General features: G+C 48.8%; 1 protein-coding gene across 3 annotated transcripts in view; it reads right to left on the bottom strand.

The window, feature by feature from the left end:
• The window catches only part of Rin3 (Ras and Rab interactor 3), a 106,551-nt gene that overhangs the window by 71,829 nt on the left and 8,078 nt on the right, over positions 1-26,644 (bottom strand). For 2 of the 3 annotated variants that reach the window (XM_028777333.1, XM_028777335.1), the window contains exon 2: positions 3,491-3,698. In XM_028777333.1, coding sequence (XP_028633166.1) covers positions 3,491-3,698 — 208 coding nt within the window. Of the gene's footprint in view, positions 1-3,490; positions 3,699-11,165; positions 11,198-26,644 lie in introns of those variants that run through there. The other variant, XM_028777334.1, reaches the window with a different exon arrangement.

Here is a 26,644-nt window from a genome sequence, read left to right as displayed (position 1 = left end):
ATCGCATCTTAGAACATATCCCTGTCCTTAGCTAGGACACCGGAATCTCATTATAATCTGCTCACATCCTCCTGTCTTCACTCAACCACCCTGGGATCATTTGTTCTAAGCCAGCCTGGTGCTGTGTAAATGGGAGTTACGTTGCACCATTTAGGGTCTGCACTGTTCAGTGCAGCTGCAATTGCCCCCTCTAAATATTTTCTATCCATGGTTATTGTGCAGGTGCAATATGGGGATATAAGGTGAATGTGTTTGTTTCTTTCTTGTTCCTTTGTTGGTGTCTCTACTCTGCACAGGTAGGCCTGGACTTGGGTCTGCCACTCACTAGCCTCATAACCAGAGACAGGTGACAGTATCACCACCATCCCATCCCTCTTATCCCCCAACCCTCTCTCTGCTCAGCACCTGGCCTTTCTTAGACTCCTGACTCTAGCCTGGCCTCTTGCAACTAGCTCTGTATCACTTTATCCCAGGGCTGTTCCTGACAGGTGACCATTCTCACAGAACAGGCAGAGAGAAAAGGCTGACGAACCATCTAACCTTCAAAACAGTAACAGACTGGTGAACAGCACCATGTCCCCAGACCCTCAGATGACAGAGCCTCAGGGGTGCCCTCCACATTGCCTTCCAGGGGTTCAGTTAGTGTATATAACCTCTGCCCATCTCTTTCTCTTTCTGCTGCTTCTTAAGGATTCTCTACAGGACACCAGAGGCTCTAAAAGGCTGGCACTGACAAAATCTGAACTCAAGCCTCCTTATGGCTTGTGATATGGGACAAAGGGAGAGCCTTCGACATCTGGTTGGTGCTCACAAACAACAAACAGAACCCTAGGGACCTGGGAGATGTCAAGTTTTTGTGCTTTTTGAAGAAAAGATGATACAAGGATTGAGGTGTTACTAAACACAGCACATACACTACCACAGAACTCCACTCCAGTCACAGAAATACTGCTGACAAGGCCACAACTTCTATTGCCCCAGTTTGTGGTGTGACCCGCATCAGTGTTCTACCTAAGGCAGAAACAATGAATCTGTTCCTCATAACTCAGTCTAGACCCAAATTCATACACCCAGGACACAGGCTTCCCAATGGCCAGCTGTGGTGGTTTGAATGACAAATGCCCCCACCCCCCACCCCAATACACACACACACACATCAGGCATTTGAATAATTGGTCACTAGTTGGTGGTGCTGTTTGGAGAAGTTTAGAATGTGTGGCTTTGTGGAGGAAATATGTCACTGGGGTGGGCTTTGAGAGTAAAAATTCTAACCTACTTCTAGCTTGCTTTTTCTGCATCTGTGCTTATGGGTCAAGATATTAACTCTCAGCTGGCTACTCCAGTAGCCAGGCCTGCCACTTCTCCATGATGGACTCTTATTCCTCTGGAATCGTAAACCCAGATAAACTCTTTCTTTTGTATGTGGCCTTGCTCAGAGTGTTTGTCACAGCAACAGAAAAGCAACTAGTAATGCATCAGCCACCAGCTTGCTTCCTGAGTTGCTTTGAGCTGCCTCCTCTAAGAATGGAGGAGGGGAAGGTACAGGCTGCTAAGGGTACCTACTGTGTGGGCACCAGTCACTGAAGGACTGGAAACCTTTAGTGAAAGGAATACATAGCAGGTTTTATCTGGGTCACAGCATCTTTGATCTCCCTGCTTCCTGCTGTGCATTCCTGAGGGGAAAGACACATCTATGGATACCTAGGCTGAACTAGGATGGGCTGGGTGGGCTCAGGGATATTACCACCTTCCCAGCTCTGCATGCTCTGTGGCAATGTGACTGGGACTTTGACCCCCTGCCTTCCAGTCACCCCAGTTTTTCATGCACAAATGACAGCTCCATGGATCTTATTTCTTTTATGGTAAGAGTCTACACCTCAAGTCCTACATTGAGGATGATTCCCAAGAGATACAGAAGTGCCACAAGCCATACCCAGATGAGAATAGCTAGGTAGCAAGAGTCCTCAATGTCAGACAGACACTGAGAGATAGAGTCTAGGAGCATTTAGACTGCCCAGGTTCAAATCCCAGCTCTGCCACTTCCTCCCTGTGGCTCCTGGGAAGTAGCAACAGCTGGTGTAAGTAGTTAGGAGATCACGGCTCATTCCTGAGCAGACAGTGGGAGAGAGGCTCAGACAGAGTGAACCCTTGGGGAACACGGCTGCTAGCGTGAGGGGTGTTGTGTGAACATACGTTCGCCTCTGTTAAAATGACTGTGGAAGCATGGTGGGTGCTGGGGTAGAGAGGAAAAGCGGAGAGAAGCTGCTAATGAGGACTGTCTTTTGGGGAGGGGAGAATGCCTCAGAACCAGATGGAGGCAGTAGTGGCATTAGTACCTGGAGAACACTAAATGCCTGTGGTACACTTTAAATGTCTCTTTTTATGGGACGTGATGCATATTTTGCTTTAACTTTTGTTTTTTTAAATGCCTTCTGGGAAGTGAAGTTGGCCTAGAGTAGGTAGAAAAAAACCTTTATAAGACATTTTACTTCTGACAATTTTGTTCGTTTCTGTCCAGTTTGTTTTTTTAAAAGATAATGAATGCAGACACGGATCACTTTCATAATTAAAACAAATTACAAGCTGTTTTCAAAAGGGAAGAGCATTTGAGAAAATAGGTATAGGAGTGACAGGAGTAGAGGGCATGCTGTGGCTCATTCTTTCAACTGTCATCTGGCGCCTCTATCTGTCTATCCAGCCACCACTTTATCTGTCCATACTCAATTTCCCATCTTCTGTTTATCCATCCTCTATCTATCCTCTAGTTATTATCATCCATCATCCATCTGTCTGTCCATCCATCTATATCATCCATCCATAATTCATCCATCCATCAGTCCATCCATCCATCCATCCATCCATCCATATTTGTCTGTTCATCATTTATTCTTCATCCATCTATCATTTATCCATCTATCCATTATCCATCCATCCATCCATCCATCCATCCATCCATCTGTCTGTCCATCCATCCATCCATCCGTCTGTCCATCCATCCATCCATCTATCCATCCATCCATCATCTACCCACCCACCCACCCACTACTGCTCATTCCCTCTTCCCACGTACCAGGATCAGCACTTGGAGAGGAGATTTTAAAGCTCTTATTTCAAAGAGACAAAAATGAGACCCAGAAACTTGGTGTCATTTGCCCACCTCAAAGCTTCCAGAACATCTACCGATGAACCACATGGCCTCTTATCTTTGTCCATAAATAAGGAGCAGGTAGATCATGTGTCCTGACACCTTTATCTTTGATCAGTGGCCTAGCTCCCAAAGCCAAGAGAAAGCCAGCACAATCTCTGGTGCCTGAATGCCTCCAGCACACATCTCCCCCGACCCCCACTGCTGGATGTGACAGAGGAACAGATGGAAGCAAAGAGAAGATCAGAAAGAAAGCAGTTGTTTGCATAAAGGCACTTCTGTGGGGAGCATCCTGAGCCCCTCACAGCTGTACCTGCCTCCCTGGCGTGCATAGAACTGCCTTACCCCAGCCATCTCCCGCTGCAGGATCTTGGCAGCCTCCGCCTGGCCTAGCCCTAGCTGCAGCCACACAGGGCAGGTCTTCACCAGCTTCTCCAGGACACTGATGCCCCGCCGTGGGATGCAGTTCCTCGGGGTGGTTGGCAGACCAAGCCTCATGCCGTCTTTCTCCTCATCTTCCTCTCCCTCTCCTTTGCCAGCATCTGGAATAGGACTGAGAACAGGACATAGAATCAAATGGCCATCCCATCCCACAGCTGGCCTTGGGAGGGTAACAATAAGTGCAGATTAAAGCAACCCATCTGCTCATTTAGCATCTGTGTGGCCAGAGCCCTTTTGAGGAATGAGATCAACAGGTGACTCTCTAGGTAAGGCATTTATCATTATAACAAGTAAGACATATCCAGAAATGGCCAGCTACAGCACAAGAAGGGACTAAAAATAACAGGAGTAGAGTGGACACAGTAGCTAAATTTCAGTCCCAGTGGACTGAAGGAAGCATGGCGGCACCTGAGAGGATCCCTGAAGAAGGGTTTTGAAACCTTTTCATTGAAGAACACCTGGTGGGCTATGAGAGTTACAACTAGCTCCATTTTTGCCTGTCCACACCCATGTAATTACCTCCATGAATGAGAGAGACCTACACCATCCACTGTGACTTGCCATAGGTTGGTCACTAACCGGTCTTGGGCTGGAGAGATGGCTCAGCCATTAACGACAGGCTCATGACCAAAAATATAAGAATAACTGGGCCTTATTGAAAATATAGGCTGAAAGCATTTTAGGCTCAGGTGACAGCAGAGGGTAAAACTGTCAAGAAAGAAAGAGAAGGAAACCCCACAAACCATCCAGGAATTTGTATTTCAGAGAGAGAAGGCAGGCAGGTAGAATATGGCAAACAACAGAACTGCAGGGAAGGGCAGGGGTCCTGGAAAACCAAGGAGGAACCCATTACACAGTGACTTTGGAATGAAAACTTGCAGGTGTCTGTGAGAGATATGTGTTCAGGCAGAAGGACCCTGGGTTTAAGGGTTGAGTGTAGGAGGTGATGTTAACCGGTAGGCAGGGAACTCCCAAGTGTTGGGAGTCACTGGGGGCATTGGCTCTAAGTATTCAAACAGCTCCTATAGAGGCCCAGCACCTAGGGAAGGAGCCTCTGACATCCTGTTCCCTGAACCAGACCTTGGGCTTCCTGTGGGATCTTTGCCGACCCACAGAGGTGGAGCCTCTCCCTCTCCGTCACAATCCTCCCTGCATTATGAAGTGCAGGCTGCTGCTCTTGGGTGACCAAGTGGAAACTCTAACCTTGTGTGACCCTCCTCTAAAGCCACTGTGGCTCCCACTTCCTAAGAATTCAGGCCAGTGCCCTCGTAGTCAAGACATTTTCATCCTGAAAGGACATCTCGCCCCCAAAGGCTGCTGTCCACCATGCCCACAGAACCTCCCTATCCTTCTACAGTCTCCTGCTTGAGTTCCCTGTCTGCCTATAATTCCCATGGGGCTCTTGTCTTCTTGCCCAAAACTCACTCCAGCTGACAGACCAACAAGGTATGAGAGAGAGGAGATGGGGAAAGCAACTATTGTATAAGAAGAATAGTTGAGTTAGAGTCAAAACATCTGCCCAAGTCTGGGGTGACAACTTGGTAGGTATAGTATTTGCCATACAAGCGTGAGGATATGAGTTTGATACCCAGAATTTACGTAAAAAGCTGGGTATGGCAGTGCATACTTGCAGGCCCAGCACTGAGGAGGTAGAGACAGATGGATACCTGGGGCTACCTGGGGTTTGCCGGCCAGGCAGTCTTCTTGATGAGTTTTAGACCCTGTGTTTTAGTTAGAGTTACTATTGCTGTGAAGAGACACTGTGACCATGGCAACTCTTATAAAAGAAAGCATTTAACTGGGGCTGGCTTACAGGTTCAGAGGTTTAGTTCATTGTCATCATGGTGGGAGCAGAGCTGAGAGTCCGACATCTGAACCTGTAGGCAGGAGGCAGAGAAAGAGCCACTGGGCCTAGCTTTAACTTTTGAAACCTCAAAGCCTACCCCCAGTGACACAGTTCCTCCAACAAGACCATACTTCCTCATTCTTCTTAAGTGGTGTCACTCCCTGATGACTAAGCACTCAACTCTATGAGCCTATGGGGGGGCATTCCTATTCAAACCACCACACCCTGTCTCAACAAACAAGGTGGAAGGAGCCTGAAGAACAGCACAAGACTCTGTCTTCTGCCCTCCACACACATGCACCTATGCAAGTGCACACAGACACACACATACCTCTGCCCGTCAATCTGGGGAGAGATACTTACAAAACACATAATTCATGAAGGACAGGCAAGTCAATTAAAAAAGGGAAGTCAAAAGATCTGAAAAGATTCTCTAAAGGCAGGTGAAAGGCTCTAAAAAAAAAAAAAAAACAAAACCCTTGGTCATTAGGGACATGCAAATTAAAACCACAAGGTGCCACCAAGGTGACACCACAGAATTGACTGAAATTTGGACTGCCCTTACCACCCGTCTGCTGAGGGCGGTTCAGGTTCTGAAGGCTCTTGGATTTGCTAGTGCAAATGTAAACTACTACAACCACTTTGGAAAATGACAGGGCAGGTTGTTGTAACTGAACACACGGGTTCCGAGGCAAGCCCCACTCCTTGGTATGTTCCCTAAAGAAACAAAAGCCCACCTATCAAACGATAGGCCAGGAGATGGTCACAGATGGTTACAAAAACTCAAAACTGGTCTGGGTAGCCATCGATGAGAGGAAGATAAAGAGACTGCTCCCTACACAAGGCAACAGCTAGCAATAAGGAGAGCTACTGATGAATAACCCCGTGGTTGAATCACAGAATCCCACGCCGACTCAAAGCCAGGGGCAAAGAAAACAGTTTCCACGTTTCAAGGTGAAGTTCAAACGGTGTCTATTTACATATGCATGTGTGCTTACTTTGCTTATGTCTCCATAATGAACAGGAATCTAATACTGAACTCTGTAGTTAACAACCCGCGTGCTAACATTTTCAGGGAGGTCTAGAATTTTCTCTGGAATGCACAAAGATAAAGTGAACTTAGGATGGATGATGGCATGTAATAACGCAAACAAAGAACATTGAGGGTAAATGGTGGGATATGACTGTTCACTGCAAAGTCCTCTCCACTTCCTCTGCTTGCTTAACATTTAATTTCATTTTTTAGGAAACCGTCTAAGGTAAAGTTCTTTGCATCCCACGTGGCCTGTTCAGATAAAGCCTATTTGCCTGGATCTTAATACAGGCTGTGTGACTTCAGGCTATTTCACCTCTCTGGACTTCAGTGTAATTACCTTTTTTTTTAAAAAAAAAAAAATGTCTGTTTCACATTGGAACTACAGTGCCAATCTGATGCAGTGACTGTAGAGGATTTAGTACCCTGCCTACCTGTAACTCAAGCAGAGCTAGCTATTGTGTAAGAACTTTTCCCTCAGCTCTCTTCCTGCTACAACCCCCACCCCCACCCCACCGTGTGGACTTGATATGAGGACTCAGCACATCTGACTGCAGTGAAGGGTGCTCACACCTGTGATTCTGTCTTGTGTCTAAGACATCTGGTTCCGGTGGCAACCCGTGAGATCAAGAGCATAGGAGATGTGTAGCCTAACATGAACACGGTTGCTAAGAGAATCCAATTTTCTTGACCATGTGACAAACCACAAGGAGGATGCTTTTCATGCCCCAAGCACAGCTGGTAGACAAATAGGCAGAGGCAGCATGGTGCACACACCTGGCAGTGACAAACACCATGGATCAACCCAAGATGGGCTCTGAAGATGCTTTCCAGAAAAGTCAGCTCCTTGAGGTCCCTCAAGGTCCACGCTGAGAATAAACACGACAGAGGTTGGTTCTGAGCCCTTAGGGTGATGGGTGTTTTGGGCTTAGAGAACTGTGTATGAGGTCATAGCCCTTGTCTCCAGGCAAGATATAGGAGGCGGAGAAGCCAAGGCCTTGGGGAGATATGGATTTCATACTATGTTAGAAGAGTGACAGAGACAGAAGGGACAAAGCTTCCTAGCATCTTGCCATGACCAAGCTAAAGAGAGGCAGGGAACTCAGAAAAACTGAGCTCTCAATAGTCCACAGGAAACAAGCAGGAGGTGTGATCTCTGAGTTGTCACATGCTGAGCTGGCCCACACTGAGTTTTGCCTGTGGCTGTAACTCTTGCTGTCAGCGATGGTCCCTGAACCCTCTTGGCTCTGTGCCTGTCATCTGTTGGCAGAGCAGAGACTCTGACACCCACGCTCTCCCTCCTGACAGCAGATGCTGAGACTGCTGTACCCTGAAATCTTTGATTGTAGATAAAGAAGCAAGCAGGCATGACATGTGACAGAGACAGGCCATCGCGAACAGAGCTGACAGCATAAAAGGTCTAGGCCAGGGGTTATGGAGGAGCTCTGACACAAACAAAAGTCCTCCAAGATGGATATCCTTCAGTGCATGGCACAAGCATTGGCTCCGGTGGCCCCCCATCCTTCCCCTCTCACTGCTCTCTAGGGACACTCTGTTGCCTCCATGTGCCTGTGGTCAGCTGCCCAAGAAGTCCACAGTGTTCCTTAGCACTGGCTTCCTTGGGATATTCTGAGTGGCTCTGTAAGGAAGGAGGGAGTTGGCTCCAGGGACAGTGAGGAAGGTCTGGGAGCAGTCACAGGCCTGATGAACCTCGGTGGGAAGAAGACAGAAACACTGTTGGGGGGTCAAAGCAGTCGGGTGGCAGAATAGGGGTGGGGTCTGGCTGGCTGCCACCACCAAGGAGAGTGCAGCAGCTTCCTGTCCCATAGCCAGAGGCTTTGGCTCCTTGGTGAGCTCCTAGGAGCTTTACTGGGAGAACTGAGACCTCTTATGTAGATTTGGGCACAACCTGGAGGGTTTGAGAGAAGGGAAAGCTATGCCAGGTCAACCCACCATCATGACTCTGGCAAGGCCCAAGGGAGCAGAGAAGGCAAGAAGAGCTTCCCAGAGGCGATGTGAGCTCCATCATTCTCACATCTGCTGCACCAGGCTGAACTGTGTCCCCAGGAGTCTAAATCTCAACCCCAGTAGCCATGGATGAGACTCAGAGAAAGGGTCCTTGCGAGTAAAGGATCCCAAGATGAGACACCCTAGGGTCAGGCTCCGGAATCTGCACTTCTAACTACTGCACTAAAAAGTTTCCCAAAACTGGGTCAATGAAATGGTTCAGTGAGTCGAAGAGCTTGCTGCCAAGCCTGAAGAACTGTGTTTGAACCTCAGGACCCACAAGATGGAAGGAAAGAACGGACTCTTACAGCTTGTCCTCTGTCTTCCACACATACCTCCAGGTACATAAACCCCCACATGATAAGTAATTAAATGATTAATGAAATAAAACGGTTTTTTTTTAAGTTAAAACATTTAACTTTAGAAAAGGGTGCTTTTTTTTTTAAGTTCCACATTTGCATCCTTGTAGTAGCTGGCAAAGAAAAATTCAATAAAGTTTTTTCCCCCAGTCTTATTTGAGAACAGATACAGAGACATATACATATGCACAAGGAATAATTTCCAGAGAGCCATGCAAGGCATCATTATAGACAGTTCTGAGAATGTGCAGGGAGTAGGGGGTGGCTCAAATCATTATGATTACACAGTGCTTCTATGATAAAAATGATCTTAAACCAACAGTTTTCTCATCTGTTCCATGGAGCGGGTGAAGCCTGGCCTACGAGAACAGTCCAGCTAGATCTCACTAGGTAATAACGTTGGTGGTCACGTGTGCTTCTCCAGGGATGCCTAGACTTTTCGGTCACTTGCTAGCTCATGCCACCAGCTTCACCTCATTCCTCATGCTCACTGTATCTCACTTACTGTGAAGCAAAGCAGGAAAAAGGCAGAAGCTAAGAGGGCTGTTTCTCAGCCCCCAAAGCTAGGCAAGCACTTGGGGGACGTGCCCTGAGAATGGAGGTGGTACCCACTCACATGACAACCTGTCAGATCTGAGAGGTGACATGCTGTCATTCCTACTTTCCAGCATGTCCTCAGCTGGAGATGGTGACAAAGGCCACTGCTACTGCAGCATGTACTGTTGAGGTGGGGGTGGGCATGGGGGTGGGAGAGAGAGCAGCTGTCTTAGATAGGGTTTGCCTTGTTGTGAACAGACACCATGACCAAGGCAACTCTTATAAGGACAACATTTAATGGGGGCTGGCTTACAAGTTCAGAGGTTCAGTCCATTATCATCAAGGCAGGAGCATGGCAGCATCCAGGCAGGCATGGTGGAGGAGGAGCTGAGAGTTCTACGTCTTCATCTGAAGGCCGCTAGGAGTAAACTGCCTTCCGGGCAGTTAGGAGGAGGGTCTTAAAGCCCATGCCCACAATGACATACTTCCTCCACCAAGGCCACACCTCCTAACAGTGACACTCCCTTGGGTCAAGCATTCAAACCACCATAGCAGCTTCCAGGGCAGGATGCTGGCTGTAGGGAACATGCTTTATGTGTGAGTAGAAGGACCCAAGTTCAAATCCCCTGTACACACAGAGAAGACAAGTGTGAGAGCTCATGTCTGTGACCTAGTGTTGGAGCAAGGGGAATAGATGCACTCCTTGGAGCTAGCTGGCCAGCCCATCTACCCAAAATGGCAAGTTCTAGGTCCAGTAAGAGATCTCATCTCAAAAAATAAGGAATGATGGAAAAAGGTATCCAACATCAACCTCTGGCCACCATATGAACATGCATGGATGCACACATGAACTCACACACATGTACCATGTGAACACACACACACACACACACACCCATCTCCTTGCCAAGTGGCCATCCATACGAAATGGACAGATACACTTTTGGACAGCCAGCCCTCACCTGTTACAGCTGTTACAAGGCAACTGACATCAGCCATTACAGAAAATCTCAAAATCCTAAAGACAGCATTGGTACTCATTGCTTATTTATCCCAGGGGTAGAGGTGAAGGGGACATAAGTCCTCAGCTCAGAGAATAAGTCACTGAGGACCATAAGGAAAACGAAACCCAACCAACCAACCAATCAAACAAAACCTACAGAGCCTGAAACTTTGTGTTCTACTGAGTCAGGGAGAAAGAAGGGAGGAGGAGGGAGACACGGGAAACACAGTGTTCACGTTGATGAGAGAGGAGCTGCCACAAGAATTCTTTGTTCTGTTCTTGCAGCTACCCTGGGAGTCTGGAATGGAGCCCAAAGAGAAAGTCCTCAAATCAAACAAACAAAACCACCAGAATACGGAGAGGAATAAACACACTGCGTCTGTGCTGACTCCTAAGGCACTCAGGACAGCTGTGTGTCTGCTCTGCAGACACAGCTTACCACTGTGGGTGAGCGTGCTCCCTGGGTGCACCCTGGCAGGGGCAAGGGATCCTTCCACCAGACTTCCAAGACTTACTGAAAAAGAAAGGCCCAAGGCCAATATAACGAGCTGTCACAAGCTGGATGGCCCCTACACAAGGCATTGCTGAGTTTCCTGTAGGTTTCTCTGGGCTTGGAATATTTTTCATTTTTAAGTGACATTTCTTTCTTTATTGTGTATGAGTGTGGAGGGGGAGCCCATGTGCTAGAACAGTGTGGAGATCAGAGGACAACCTGTGGGAGTTGTCCTCTCCTTTTACCACGTGGGTCTTAAGGATCAAGGTCAGGCTGACAGGCTTGACAGCAAGCCCTTTACCTGCTGAGCTCTCTCATCAGTCCCGTGATCAGAACATTTGTTTGAAAAAACAGTGATGCTTACACCCCTTCTCTGAGGTGTTGGGGAAGAGAGTCTGAGGAACCCAGGCTAGTTTCTTCCGCCAGTACAATCCATTCACCCCGTCTGATTCTAGATCTCTGGGGCTGGAAGCTCACTGCCTTCCCGGGCAGCTCACTCTCAGCATTTTATCATTTTCCTGTGGATGACATGACATCTGTGCTTTGTATACTCAGAGCTTTGAAGTTAGGTCAGAAGCCTGCACATCCATATTAGGAAGGAGTCCGAGTCCACCCTTCTGGCAGACTTGGGGTCCAGGGCACTTTTAGGGAGCATCTTGGACGTCCATCTTGAGAATATCATGGCAGAAGCCTCAAGAAGGCCATTGGGAAATGTTCCTCTCTCCTGTGCCTCTGTAAGACTTGGGGCAAAGAGCAGCAGCTGACAGTGAAAGCCGTAAGACTGGAAAGCCCGGACTTAGGATGTCCACAATAGCAAAGGCAGGCTGCAGTCCTGGGAAGGGATAGAGCCTCATTCAGAGACCATCCCATCCTGTGAACCCCATGTCCTTGGTAAAGCAGGGAGACCATACCATCTACCTTAGTGGTGAGGCAAAAGGTAAAGTAGACAACACAGTCGAGCGCTCAGTCCAGTGCTGACGAAGAGCAAACGGCAACTGTTAAAAGAGATGGAAGCCTCAGACCAGTCTCCAGACAGAGGCAAGGCCGAAGCGCCACTAGAACAGAGAGGGTGGGGCTAGGACTGGGAAGAAGGCTCAGTTGATAAGGTGCTTGCTGTGCAGACTGTGAGGATCTGAGCTGGGGATGCCAGTGTGCAGAGATAATTCCAGTGCCGAGGAGGCAGAGACGGGATCAGGGTTCGCTGGCCAGACACTTTCACCAGTTGGTGAGAGGTCTGAGGTTCATCAAGAGACTCTTTGTTTTTTTCTGCACTTTGCAAGGCTGTGGTTGACAACCCCTTCCCCCTAATAGTCCTTCAACTCTGAAATGACAGAATGTTGACCTCCCTCCCAGGGGTCCTGTGCCACCCAGGCTGAACAGTCCCTATAACTTGCAGCACTCATAGGAACATCTGCCGGCTATTTCTTCCAGACAGACGCTGAGCCGAGTGCTGGCACACGCTACCTCTAAAAGTATGCTGACCAAGCAGTCACTTTTAGAATAGTTCTTAAAGCGTCTAACACAATGGTTTCTAATATTGTCACAGCCATACAGCCATCACCACTAGTCTTGGAACATTTTGGCCACCAGTCAGTCCCCATCCCCCAGTCTCCCAGTACCACTCGTCTGCTTTCTCTCTTCACTGACTCACCTAAGTATAGGTATTTCCTGTACGTGGACCTGGGCACTGTTTAGTTTCTTCCACCCTGCATAACATTCTCGAGGTCCGCCCACATCACTGTGGTGACTAGTAGAGTCCATCAGGGCTTCTGTATCAATCTTTTGTTTCTTATTGACAGATGGTATTACTTTATATGGACACACTGCATTCTATTTATCTAGTCAGTTCCTATTAACAAGACTAGGGTAGCTAGGATTTGGGGGTCACATGCCTCTCGGTCTCTGCACTCGGGAGGCAGAAACAGGCAGATCTCTGTGAGTTTGAGGCCAGCCTCTACTACAGAGTGAGTTCCAGGACAGCCAGGGTTACATAAGACAAAATGAAACAAAACAAGTTCTAAGGCAGTAAGCATCGGTTTTCTCTAGAGCATCAATAATTGGAGATGTTGTAACAAATTAGCTTGTCTGAGGGTGGAGTTACATTGTAGCGATGATGGGAGACAAGGACTCATGAGCCAAGTGGTTCATAACAGATGCTATTGTTGGCACAACAGGCGTGGCACGCACTGGGCATGGCGTCTGACTATGGACCTGGCACCTCACTTCTCTCTTCAGGAAAAGCTTCTTCAGGAAAAGGAGAGGGTTGGGCTCAACCTCACATGGCTGGTAGGTTGAATTTCCACACATGAACGCCAGCTGCTTGACAGTACTCAGACTCACATTACATTGAGGGCACCAGAGCAAGAATGTGGGGATCAAAGCGATGTCTGTGGGGGAGCTCCACATGGGAGAACAGCTGAGCCTGCTGCTCCATACAGCTGGGCCTCTCTCTGGCCAAGGACTGAGGGTCCTCCCAGCCCTTCAAATTCCATGTCTCTGTGACTTAGCTGATCCTTGGCTGTGGACCCTTTCTGAAGGCTTCTCTTTGTATCGGGGCTGGCCCTGCCCCAGGACAGTCTAGAAAAGGCAGGAGGCCAGGCCAGCTTCATCTCTTCTGCCAGACCCTTCCCACTGAGTGTGCACCACGCAGCCCCAGCTGTTGCCTCTTTCCTGGTCTGGCCCAGGCTGCAGGGCAGCAAGACCTAAAGCAGAGTTCCAGGGCCTGTGGGATGGAGAAGTGGCTGGATTTAAACCTTCACCAATGTTCCACAGACACCAGCAGCCCATATTCAGGGTAGAATGAATGTTCAAGGTCCAGGCCAGTACCCACAGGCACTTGTGGCTTCGAGGATAGGATCAGAGCCCTTGTTTTGTGGATTTCTCTTCCCCCACTAAACACTGAAAGCCTTGCATGGTAAGGTAGGTCCTGCACAGTTTTGCCCAGCACTGGCCAGTTCTGCAGGCTGCCCACAGCCTCTTAGAGGGGAAGTCAGCTCAAGCAGGTCTTCCGGTCTCCGGAAATAATGAGAGCAGACCAGGTCACCTCAGGTCATACGTCATAGCCCACATCAAGGGGTCTGGCAAGTCAGAAGCCTTCCGGCTTTCAGTGTCTGTCTGCAGAGGCCTGTGTCTCTCCTAAGTAAGCCACAGCCCAATTCACAGCCCTACCTTGCTGAAGGTATCATGGGTTCCAGGGTTCCCTCTGGACCCACACTCACTTCCACACAGGTCCCACGGAGGCCACAGAGACACTGTCTTAAGGCTCTTCTGATGGTACTCCCCCCACTACAGTAGGCGAGCCCCAAGCTTAGTTTCTCAGATGCTCTGACCTGCTCACTGTCTCACACTCTCTGTCTCTCTCCATCCTTGGCTTCTTTCTCTCCACCTTGTGCCCTAGACACCCACTCACCAGACAGCAACTCACCTGACTTGAGTACTTGTATCTTCCTCTAGAACTTCCTCTGGATCACAGGCTCTAGCCCCTCCCTGCTCATGTTTGACCTGACCAGGCCCATCCTACTGTCTTGTCTACTCCTCGAGTCTTGGATGGGACTGTGTATTCCCATGAGGTCCCAGTTTGCAGGTGACTATGCCAGTTCTTGGCCATCAGTATGAAGAAGGGCTGTGTTCTGTGTTGCCTGGTGTTTAGGGTGCTCTTGTTTGCTTTCTGTTGCTGTGAGAAAACACTGACCAAAACTGATTTTGGGGAGGAAATGGTTTATCTGATTTACAGGTCTGGATCACAGCCCACCCTTGAGTGAAGTCAGGGCAGGAACTAAACCAAGAGCAGAGGCAGAAACCATGGAGGAAAGCTGCTACTGGCTCACTATCCCTGGCTTGCTCAACTTGCTTTCATATATACCCCAGAACCACCTGCCTAGGGGTGGCATCACCCATAGTGGGCTAGAGCCATTAATCACCAATCAACAAAATGCCACATGGACCTGTCTTCAGGCCAATCTGATGGAGAGTGTGGTGGTTTGGATGAGAATGGTCTCCATAGGCTCATAGAACTTGAATGCTTGGTCTCCAGCTGGCAGAACCACTTGGGAGGGATTAGGAGGTGTGGCCATGTTGGAGGAGGTGTATCACTGGTAGGCATTGAGGTTTCAAAAGCCCATGCTATTCCCAGTTAGCTCTTTTTCTCTGCCTACAATTTGGGAATAAGATGTAAGCTCTCAGCTGCTGCTCCAGCATCGCTTGCCTGCCTGCCTGCCTGCCTGCCTGCCTGCCTGCCTGCCTGCTTGCCTGCTGCTATGTTCTATACCATAATGGTCACAGACTTACTCTCTGGAGTTGTAAGCCCCAATAAACTCTGTCTTCTATAAGTTGCCTTGGTCATGATGTTTTGTCACCGTAATAGAAAAGTAACTAAGAAGTATTCTCTCAACTGCGGTTCCCTCTTCCTAGGTGACCATAGCTTGTATCAAGCTGACAAAAACCATAACTAGCATAGGGTATGAACTTGAAAATCAGGCAGCCTGCAGAAAGAGTCCCAGCTGGGTAGTCTTTACAAGTGACTGCTCCTGTCTTTGCTTCTCTGTGTATATATTTAACTGGAGGCAGGAGCCTGAGTGCTTACTTTTATACTGGTTGTAAGAGTTTAAGACAGTGCTTCACTGGAAGCATTGCTCAATATTGGGTACCATCCATCCATCTGTCCATCCATCCATCCATCCATCCATCTCTCTATCTATCCATCTATCCATCCATCCATCCATCCTTTCATCCATCCATCCATCCATCCATCCATCCATCCATCCATCCATCCATCCTTTCACCCATCCACCTCTCCATCCATCCATTCATCCATCCATCTCTCTATCTATCCATCCATCTATCCATCCATCCATCCTTTTACCCATCCACCTCTCCATCCATCCATCCATCCATCCATCCACCCACTTCATCCATCCATTCATCCATCCATCCATTCATCCATTCATCCATCCATCCATCTACCCACCCACCCACCCATCCATCCATCCATCCATCCATCCACCCATCCACCCATCCACCCACCCATCCATCCATCCATCCACCCACCCACCCATCCATCCATCCATCCACCCACCCACCCATCCATCCACTCATCCATCTATTATATTGATTCAGCTCTGCTATGGACCTGCCCATTCTAGGCTGATCAAAATACTACTGAAATAAATGTTACAATTGACAGGCTGTAGAGATGGCTCAGTGTGTACTGCTCTTGCAGAGAATCTGAGTTTTGTTCCATTGGGTGGAACAAAACCAGTTGTAACTCCAGTTCCAGGAAACCTGACACCTCTTTCAGACTGATGCACTAGCACTCATATGTATATAAAACACACACAAATGCACAACTAAAAATAAAATAAATCTTTAAAGAGCAGCTGGCATGCTGTGTCCTCCCTAAAGAGACACCCAGAAACATCACTAGATATGAAGATGGGATGAAGAAGGCAGGATTCAGGGATGCATGTGCTGGTCAGAACTGAAGGTAAAAGCCTTAAAGGTGCCAGCCCCCATGGCAGAGACAAGCTCTGTGCATATGTGCCACACACCCATGTCAGGATGATCTCACACACCTGTGCAGGGACCGAGAGGAGGGTGGTGGAGAGAAGGAGGATTTTCCATAGTATCCTCCTGTCCTTTCTGATTTTGAATCATGTGACTCCACTGTCTGCTGGGGAGGTAACATGGTGGCTGGAAATTCCCAGAAAGCCAAGTCCTCTTTAAGAGGACTGCCCACGCGCAGCTGAGCAGTGCCACGCAGTCCGACTCACAGAGCTTGGCCCTCTTCGGGTTTGGTGTATCTATGGGAGGCCATCCAGAATGCAAATGTGTTTTCTGTGGCAGGACTCACAGGTGAAGAGAACGGAAAAAATGGAATGGTGAAGGTGTCCCAGCCCCACCCATGTGGGTCCTTCCTTTCTGTCTCTGCTTGGTGCTGAGAATGTCTATAACCTAGGCCCAGCACTGAGCAGGGCTAGAGGAGGAAAAGCAGAATGAGGTAGAAAAACACATCGACGTTAGAGGCAACGGGTAATATCCATCCACACTTGACCTATAGAGCAACTTTAGATGCTGAATTTAATATGAACATTGAAATATTATACAGCCGTTAAAAAGTTCCTAAAGTGCCCTCCATGTAGCTGGTGAGAACATGAGGTGGTACAGTTCCCACGGAGGGTAACTGTTTAACTTAGAATACAATTGCAAACGCATATGGCTTTGCACCCATGGTCAAAGTGACTCATGGGACAAGCGGTATTCTCTGGAGTCACTGCAACGTTGTCTGTACAGGAGAAATGCCTGGAGACAACCTACATGCTCATTGATAAGGGGAAAATAGAGGGCAAAGTAGGTAACTGAAAAACAAACACACGGAGGAGGCTGTGTGCTGAGGAGGGAGGGACGACTGGACAAAAAGACAGAACGGTGTGTGTCCTGAGTTCCTCTTCCGGGTGTTGGTGTTGAAAAAGGAGGGAGGAAGAAGGGAGGAGGGAGAGGAAGGAGGAGTGGAAGATGGGAAGGGAAAGGCTGAAAATCTGACTAGTGTATGTTGGACTAGCAGTGAAGACAGGATGCCGCCTCTCCTCTCCCCCCTACCCCCCCACCACTGAAAATGGGAGAGGAGAACCCAACCCTGGCTCTGCATGGGGAAAGCACTAGACACCATGGGCTTCCTCATATAAAGATCCAGAGATTTCTGTCTCCTTTATCTTTTTTGTACAGACTGTACTCTTTAGGGGGCAGAGGAGATGTGAGACAGGGTTTCTCTGTGTATCTATCCTTGGCTGTCCTAGAACTTGCTCTGTGGGCCAGGCTGGCCTTGAACTCATAGAGATCCTATTGCTCTGCCTTCTAAGAGCTGGGGTGAAAGGCTACACCACTGCTCTGCCCCAAGTGTACTATTTTTTTTAAGGTTGTTTAAATTTTTTTCTAATATTAAAAAAGATTTATTTTTATTTTACATACATTGGTGTTCTTCCTGCTTGTATGTGTGTGTGACGGCGTCAGATTTCCTAGAACTAGAGTTACAGGCAGTTGTGAGCTGCCATGTGGGTACTAGGAACTGAACCTGGGTTCTTTGGAAGAGCCAGTGCTTTTAACTGCTGAGCCATCTCTTCAGTTCCAAATTGTATTTTTAAAAATTGGTATTAATATTAACTTTTGTTATTTGGAAAACAGCAGGAAAAACTACAAAGGTAGAAGAATAGAGGCTTGGCCAGTAAAGTGCTTGCCTCACACATGGTAGACCCCAGATTCCCTCGCTAGAGCTCACGTTAGGAGCTGGGTGCAGTACTGCATGCTTGCAATCTCAGAGACGGTGAGCTGAGAGATGGAGGCAGGCTCTCTGGAGCTCACTAGCCAGCTGGCTTAGCATACTCGGTGAAATTTCAGGACAATGAGAAACCTGTTTCAAATTGAATGTAGGAGGCTCCTGAGCGCAGATCTCTGCAGACAGGGCACACAAGTGATATGTGCACACACACCATACCCCACCACATACATACACACAAATACACATGAACACACACACCATACACCCATATACACAGACACAAAAGTGAAGGAACACACCTTTCAGGAGTACTTGCTACTTGCCTGTCTGGGTCTCTTGTGTGAAATGGGGGTGAACTGGGGGTGGGGTCCACTCAAAAGCCTAGCTTATTGGCTGGGAGCACCTCGGATACCCTGAAAGAGCCAGGAGGCAGACTGGACCAGTGCTTCCCACACTTGAGGCTCCTTGCCTTCTCTGTGCTTCAGTGTCACAGAGTGGATCTGAAGTGTCTCCCCAAAACCTACTAGTGAACGGCCCAGTGCAGTGGAGTTCAGAGGTGAGGTCTGCGAGAGGTGACAGGTCATGAGGACTCCGCCCTTCTCAGCGAGGTCATTCACTGAACTGATGGATCATGGTCCCATGAGCTTGGGTGGCAGTGGGGTGGGGGGTACAGGGCTTTACTTCACGAGTGAGTTCGATCACTGCTGTCCAGCCACCTTGAGGCAAACAACTCTAGTCCCTGCCACAGTGCTCAGCCCTGACACTCAGACCCCAAAGCATCAGAGCCCAGTGACCATGATGGGAACTAGAAACCGTGGGCCAAAACAAACTCTTTTTCCTTTGAGCTGATTCTCTTAGGTATTTTATTTGAGTAGCAGAAAGCTTCAGATAAAGCAACACAGTCAGATCCCTTCTCTGGAGGTAAAAAAGTAGAGGAACTATCCTCATATATCCATAGGGCCAGAAGCCTATCAGACAGAATTGTGGAATTGTATAAATGCAGAAATGCTGTCTCCTGGATATTATAAAGGTAACTGTTGGGGTTGGGCCTGTTGCTATGTACTGTAATGCTAAATACTGGCCCCCAAAGTCTGCCCCCAAGGACGAGGAGATCATCATGGACATCAAGGGATGCTATGTAACCTTGTTCCTTAATTTAAAACTATTGGTTGAATAGAGATGCCTACAGCCTTTGGCTGGACAGAAGAGAGGCAGGCAGAGTTTCGGTTCCCTGGGCTTAGGGTCTGAGGCAGGACCACAAGAGAGGAAGAGAGAAGGTGGAAGAAGGAAGAAGACACCATGGGGTAGGTGAATCATGTAAACATGGCCATGAGGGCTGCCCAATTGGAGCAAGGGTGACCCAGGCAGAACATGGCAAATTATAACTCGGGGTTATTGACAGGGAAGTAGACCAAAGAGCCATAGGATGTTGATAGCTGGCCAGCTCCAGTGCTACCAAGGCTTCTTATAAATGGAAAGGCTGTGTGTCTTTTATCTGGGAACTGAATCAAAGGCAGGGTAGAGACCCCTCCAATTCAAATTAAATATTTATTCACCAGTACATGAGATGGGTCCGATTCAGTCCAGCCTTTAGTGAGTAGCTGCTGCTCAGTCTTCCTAGTTTGTAGTCTATCCAGTGCTGGCTCCTGGAATCCTGTCTGATGTCAGCAACATGGAAGACCTATAGCATCCAGTGCAGTTCCGTGACCTGTGGCCACTGAGTGCTGGGATTGTGGCCAGCGCGGGCAGCTACAGGGTCATCTTCATTAATTGCGTCTAACGTGTAGGATAGCTATAGGAGGCCGGTGGCTGTCCTATGGGACGAAGCAGAGCTAGACTTCTCTAGCATTTGCCTTTTCCTGGTGTCCATGCACTTGTGTTTCTTGTGACTTGTTTGTAACGAAAAGGGGACTGACAGGAAGAATCGCACATTCTTACTGTACGTTACCTCCCTATGTCTGCTGAGAAAGCCCATCAGCCCATCAGAGAAATGTCACCCTGCAATCAATGGGTGACATTTCCTTTTCTCCCAGGAACTGTTGCATGGGGCAGGCTGAATGTCAGGCCTCTGCTTTAACAGGCTGCCCCTAGCTGCCCCAGGGTTCCTGGGCTTCTATTGGCCACACCCCTCCTCTCCTCCAACCCCAGCTAGGTGCTCTCCCCCAACCCTAGCTAGGTGCCCTCTCCCCACAGCTAGGTGCCCTCCTTGTTTCTGCCTTTCTTTTCCCAGGGATAGAGCTCTTGAGAAAACAGGAACAAGGAGGTTTGTGGTACAGACAGCCAGGGGCAGGGTCCCCACGCACGCAGGCCATTCTAGCTTTGAGCAATATACCACATGGAGTCTCCCACAGCCTACTGTCACCCTCCCTCTGACCCTGTAAGCTGCTCACCTGGGGTTCTCATCATCTGGAATTGAGTGGAAATTAAGAAAGGATAGCACACAACACCCCCCAGCCTCAGCCCTGTGCACCCAAAAAAGAGCTCAGGGACACAGCTCAGTGCAGAAGGGGCAGATGCTTTACTCAGGCACCTGCCTGCAGTGTGTACGGAGGAACACCAGGACCAGGGAATCTGGAGCGTGGAGATAACTTGGCAAATGGCCAGCTATGGCTACTATTCAACACATGCAGCTCTGAGCAGGGCAGAAGGAGCTCTATCCTGGAAACGGAACAATCTTCTTGTCTAGCCTCTGCTATTGACTTGCTGGGTGAACTTTTGCTCCTCCCCATCCCTTTATGAATCCGAGTTTCCTCAGCAGTAAAACAAAAAAAAAAAGGCACCATGCCCCCACCTACTTCAGAGGGCTACTGGAGAGCAAGCACATGGGAAGGAAGTGTGCTTGACAGAAGAGCCCCCATCTCTGAACGGAAAGGTGACTCAGAACACAAGGCTGGCTTCCAACAGCTGCTCTTCCTTGGGTCACTGCTAAGCTTGAGAGAGTGCAGACAGGACACACAGGCCTGACCCCCATCTTGCACAAACCACCAAAGCATCACGTCTCCCCAGTATCTGTGACATCAAGTCACCTGGTACTCTCCCAAACAGCAGCAATGGCCACATTTCCTCTGTTGGGTGTTTGTGTGCCTCAGGCTGAGTATTCTCCTGCCAGTTCTAAGGGAGCTACCTCTCAGCTACCTCCAGAAGCCAAACAGTGCTGCCTGCCCTGGCCCAAAACCCACCAGTTACTCCCTGTCATATATGCCCAGTTGCCCCATCAGATGTGACATGTGCACAGATGTGACTGTTCAAGTGGGAGGTTGGAAGATGCTGAAGATGCAGTCATAGGCCCATGTCTGTGTGCTCCCAAATGCTCACTTCAAAGTCTTACCCTTTGGGATGGAATCAGGAGATGGGGCCTGTAGGAAAGGTATATATATATATCTCCTCAGAAGAGAGGCCCAGAACATGCCATGTCCCTTTTCCATGTGGGGACAGAGGCAGAAGAGCCTTCTGAGGAACAGAAAATGGCTCCATTGACACTGAACCTGTTGGCACTTTGATTTGGGATTCCTCAGCTTCCACTGTTGTTTATCAGCTCCTTTCTCTAGCATTTTGTCAGGAGCTGGCAAGATCCTGGCTAGTGAACTTGAGGCAGGGTGAGGTACTGAGGTGGGGGAGAGTGAGCACCATAGGAAGAGACTCAGGGCCTATGCTCCAGACACCCATTTCATGTGTCCCTGGAATTCCAAGTACAGTGTGGCCTGACGGTATCAAAGGAGCAACTGGCACGTAAGGGCCTGACATCCTTTGTGTGTCTCCCAGACAGAGTGTCACCCTGCAGTGGGGCTGGGATGATGGAAAGGTCCAAATGACAGTCCAGCTGGGACCCAAGGTATTCCTGGATCTAGGGAGGCATCAGGTGTGCGCCTCAGGAGAGGCACAGAGACACTGAATTCAGGAGATTCGTGGACAAGCAGGAGCTCTGGTTGGGACGGAGCTCAATTCTGGTCCCCAACTCTATTGTCTTGGTCTCCTCACCAAGAGGCACCAGAACTCCAGCCTTGGAGGGCGATGACTATCAGGAGAACTCTTGACCTTTGTCAGAAGTAGATCCTCAGGATGCAAGCTGGGGTTTTCAGGGCACGGCTGCAAGTGCCGAGAGTCCATGCTCCTGTCTCCGTAACACACAAATTACCATACCCCCAACAATTCTATCAGAGCCACAGAACAAAAGCCACTGACTATAGACATCATCAGAAACTGGCCTTCCGAGGCCCCAGACTTTCACAGAGGTGAGGGAAGCCCCAGGCTCCAGGCAGGGCTTAAGGGACAGTGTGTGCTTTTCCAGGCAGACCATAGATAAAGCAGACACTCCTTAGCCTGAAGGCCTAAGAGGGAGGGAGCTGGCAGGCATATGCCCAGTGGCTAGATTATTCTAGCTCCAGTGAATACTGAGAGCTAACAGGGAACCCTGTTCTCAGGGACTCTGGCCAGCCTAAGCTTTGGCTGTGTGCTTCTGAGTGAATACACACCCTCTGTTCTTTACTACTGAACACCACGCGCTGTGACATCGATGCCTGAAGGAAGCTTGCAGCACCCACAGACCTTTCCAAGATACATCATGGTCACCTTGTGTTTAGGAACACGGCATCTCAGCACTATAGGGGTCATTTGGAACAATAAAATGACCACCACCACCATCAACATCAACAACAACGACAACAACAAAAGCACAAAGGTGTGCAACACACCTGATATGAAGGAGACTCTGACAAGGATACGTCTGCAGTGTGGGGTGACAAGGCCAACTGTCCTCCTGTCAGAGGACTGATAGCTCTTGACAGGCTCTTAGGGACGTGACAGGACTTAGGGAGCTGCAAGCATGGGTTTGGGGGTTGCACATGAATTTAAGCCAGGAGACAGATTTTCAAACAGAAGCCATGAAGTATGTGGATCCACTAGAAATGTCCCAGTGACATGATACCAATTATTGGCCATTGTGAGCCTGCACAGGACCCTGGGAAAGACCCCCCTCCACACAGATCCTGGACTGGCAACCCACTCACTCAGCTCCCTGAGGAGAGAGAGGGTACACTTGGGAGGAAAAGGGAGGACTGGTCAGTGGTAGCTGTAGGAACCTCTCCCAGCCTCCAAATTTGGGGAGTCCTCCCAAGAAGCACATACCCAGGCCTCCTCCCCATTCCAATCATAAATGGAGAGGTCCTGAACCTTGTCATATGCCACTGTTTGAGGCCCGTGAGGCCACCCACCCCTTGTTTCATTTAGTGCTTAGCACATGGGGGCCTCTGCATCTCCCTGCTGCATTTACAGAGGAAGCAGAAACCAAAGAGGACAAGTATCTATCCCAAGGGGTCAAAGTGGACCGTGGACGGGAACTACACACCAGTTTGTACATGACACAGCAACACTCTAAACTGGGTTACTGCCAGAAGGCTGAGTGACAGGGTCACGAGAGTTGAGCTTCAGAAAAACCTGTCACGGAATACCTACTTTGTGTTCAACACTGTTCAAACACACATTAACTCACCAAATCCCACAACTCCACATGTTAGGAACAGCTATGACTTCACTTGTACAATAAAAAGAATGAGGCAGAGATGGGGAAGCGGGTCCTGCCTGTTTGTTCCACGCCCTGCTTTTCTGACCACAGTGTCCTGGCCTCACTGAGAATATGCTGAACCATGGCTGCCCTTGTTCCTGGGGAGGAGGCAGAAGGGAACAGCATCCTGCCCACGTGAAGGCATGCACACATGGTGCCTGTCAGATCCCATGCACCTTCCCTCCTAGGGACACTTGTGGCAACCCCACGGTACCATGTCTCCTCTACCAAGATCTGGTCCAGACTCCTGAGTAGCTCCCACAGTCAGATGCAGCCATGTTGGTTTCACTATGAAATCTGGGCACAGACATCTGAGGTGCCTGCAACTTGTGATCACCCAAACTTGAAACAACCGGTTGGTCAGTTGGTCGGGCTGTGAGGGCCTGGATTCACAAATCAGCAGCAAACCAACATAGTGGAATCCCAAGTGAAAACAGGAAATATGTACCGAGCTCCACAGCAGCCCAGAGAGCCTCAAATTTATCAAGCTGCTGCCTGGTTTTCAGAGGGCACACTGGGTACATTCATAGGACCCTAGTCTAAGGAAAACTGAAGGGCCCAGAAGTGAGCGGTTACAGGCCTGGGTGGGACCATGGGAGCTAACATCCCACACTCCTGGGGTCGAGTGCCTTCCAAGGCCTGGGATGCAAGCTCCTCCCCAACCCTGGCCATTGTCCCTCAGCACAAGTTTCCTCTGGGCTGAGTATCCTGATTAGTGTCTTCTTTGGTTGGGGTCCCCAACAGCCGACAGAGTGCCTCTGTGGAAATTAAAGCAAGGTGTTCTTTTCTTCTCCCCAGAAGCAGGCCAAGCCCACCTCACCTCCCACACAGCTGTCCTGACACTCTGCTTTGAACAAAATGCAATTTCCTCCCCCTCTTCCCCCACTGCCGCTCCATCAGCCATGCAAGGCTGAGCAGTGAACTTGCACAGTGCTAAGTAACAAGTCTTGAGAAGGCTTGACACGTCCCAGAGCACAAGGCTTTGCAGTCAGATGGCAAGCCAGAATAAATAGCCAGAAGCTTTCAGTGAGATCTAAAGCTCACTTGCCTGTAATCTAGTCCCGGAGGGAGAGGTCTCTCCTCTCCTCTCTCCCTTTCCCCCTTCTGCCTCCTCTGAGAACGAGGACTTTGAACATAAAACTGTTTCGTGGGATAGAATTTGTAGTAGAAAAGTAGGAACCACAGTGATTTAAACAAAATGAATATGTGTCCCTCTCTCTTATGAGGAGACTCACGGAAGGAACTCTGGGTAACAATTTAGACTGAGAATGGTGCTTAATGTTTTGGGACCCTAACCCTATAGCTTCTACATTTCTCTTTACCTCAGAATCCAAGATGGCTGCCTCTGCTCCAGCCAATGCATTTCAGTCACAGGAAACACAAATCCTTTCCTTGTAAGGGCATCTTTGAGCAAATGTCACTCTCTACTTATACCCTTAATCAAAGGACCACATCTACTAGCAAGAAAATTGGGAAACAGTTGGCCTAAATGTTATACACACCGAAAATGCAGGGTCTAACCATGAAGTTCTGCTTCACTCTTACCTCAAATTCAGTTTCTTGGAGAGAGATGAAGAACCACTCTCAAGGAAGTTTGTCTAAACCTTGGACTTGCACACATGATCAAAGGTTTCAATTGACACATAAGAGACATGGGATGATGTCAAGCAGTCAACACAGAAAATAACCAAGCTGACTCTGCCCGTTAAATGATCATAACACAAGCTAGCAGGATGGCTCAGTGGGTGAGGGTGCCTGGCACCAAGCTTGATGACCTGCATTCCATTTCCAGTACCCACATGAAGGAAAGAAAGGACTCCAGAAGTTATCCTGATTGTCACCTGTGCACCATGGCACATACACAAAACGTAACTTTAAAAGGATGTTACACTATACGGTGCCATGAAGGTCAGCAGGCAACACATATCCCTAGCACATGTAGAAAACATAGAAGTAGGAAGTCACCCTTCATGCAAAAAAAGAGGAACACAAGTCACCACGTACATACAGATTAAAATTATACAAGAACATATTTAGTCAGGGTGTGGACTCAGAGAGACACATGTTTGAGGCTTTCAATGTCATTAGTCTTGTCTGTGTTTGAATTTTTAAAGTATATAAAAACTGTTTGAAAACCGATAGTACCCACATGTGTAATAGCCTGTATGTGTGTGCACAAGCATACACACATGTGCACATGCACGCAGAGTTCCTGATGGTCTCACAGCTCAAGGGCTGAGAACACTGTCTCTGGTTGCCATGACAACATTGTAGGCGCTGGGGTTGCCACCCTGTGGGAGGAAGAAGGTGCTATGGCAGGCTCAGCTGCAACATCATGCCCAGCACTGCTGAGCCATGGAAGGACAGACCTGTGGTATGTATCATCATGGGAAATAAGAGCCAGACTCTTCTACAGAGAGCCAAGTGGAACCCCCTCCATGCCGTCACATACAATACCTTCTCCTGCCCCCACACCAGACTGCAGGGTTCCACACACACAACCTGTTTGTCCCAACTCTTCAACTTCCCAGTCAAGCCAGCTTCTAATTGAATTCCTTTCTCTATGTTCCTAATCCCAGCAGTTAATACATTCTTGCCCTTCGAGACTCAACTTCAGTGCTGTTGGTACCAGGCCCTCCCTGCTTATCACAGTCAATGTTAGTGCCACCTTGGCACCTTGGTCTACAGTGCCTTGTGTGTACTTCCGCTGTGTACATGCATCTCGTGTTCCTTAGTGGGTAAATTGGAAATGCCTAGATGTCCAACTGGTCGGTGACTAGCTAGATGGATGGAGATAAACTGAAGAATGAAAGGAAAGATAAACAGATGAATATATAAATGGACAGATGGGTGGATGGATGGATGGATGGGTGGGTGGATGGATGGATGGATGGATGGGTGGATGGATGGATGGATGGATGGGTGGGTGGATGGATGGGTGGATGGGTGG

The sequence above is a fragment of the Grammomys surdaster genome, unplaced genomic scaffold, assembly GCF_004785775.1.
Source record: "Grammomys surdaster isolate TR1022 unplaced genomic scaffold, NIH_TR_1.0 279, whole genome shotgun sequence".
NCBI classification, from domain to species: domain Eukaryota; kingdom Metazoa; phylum Chordata; class Mammalia; order Rodentia; family Muridae; genus Grammomys; species Grammomys surdaster.
This window is presented reverse-complemented; position numbering and strand designations above follow the sequence as displayed.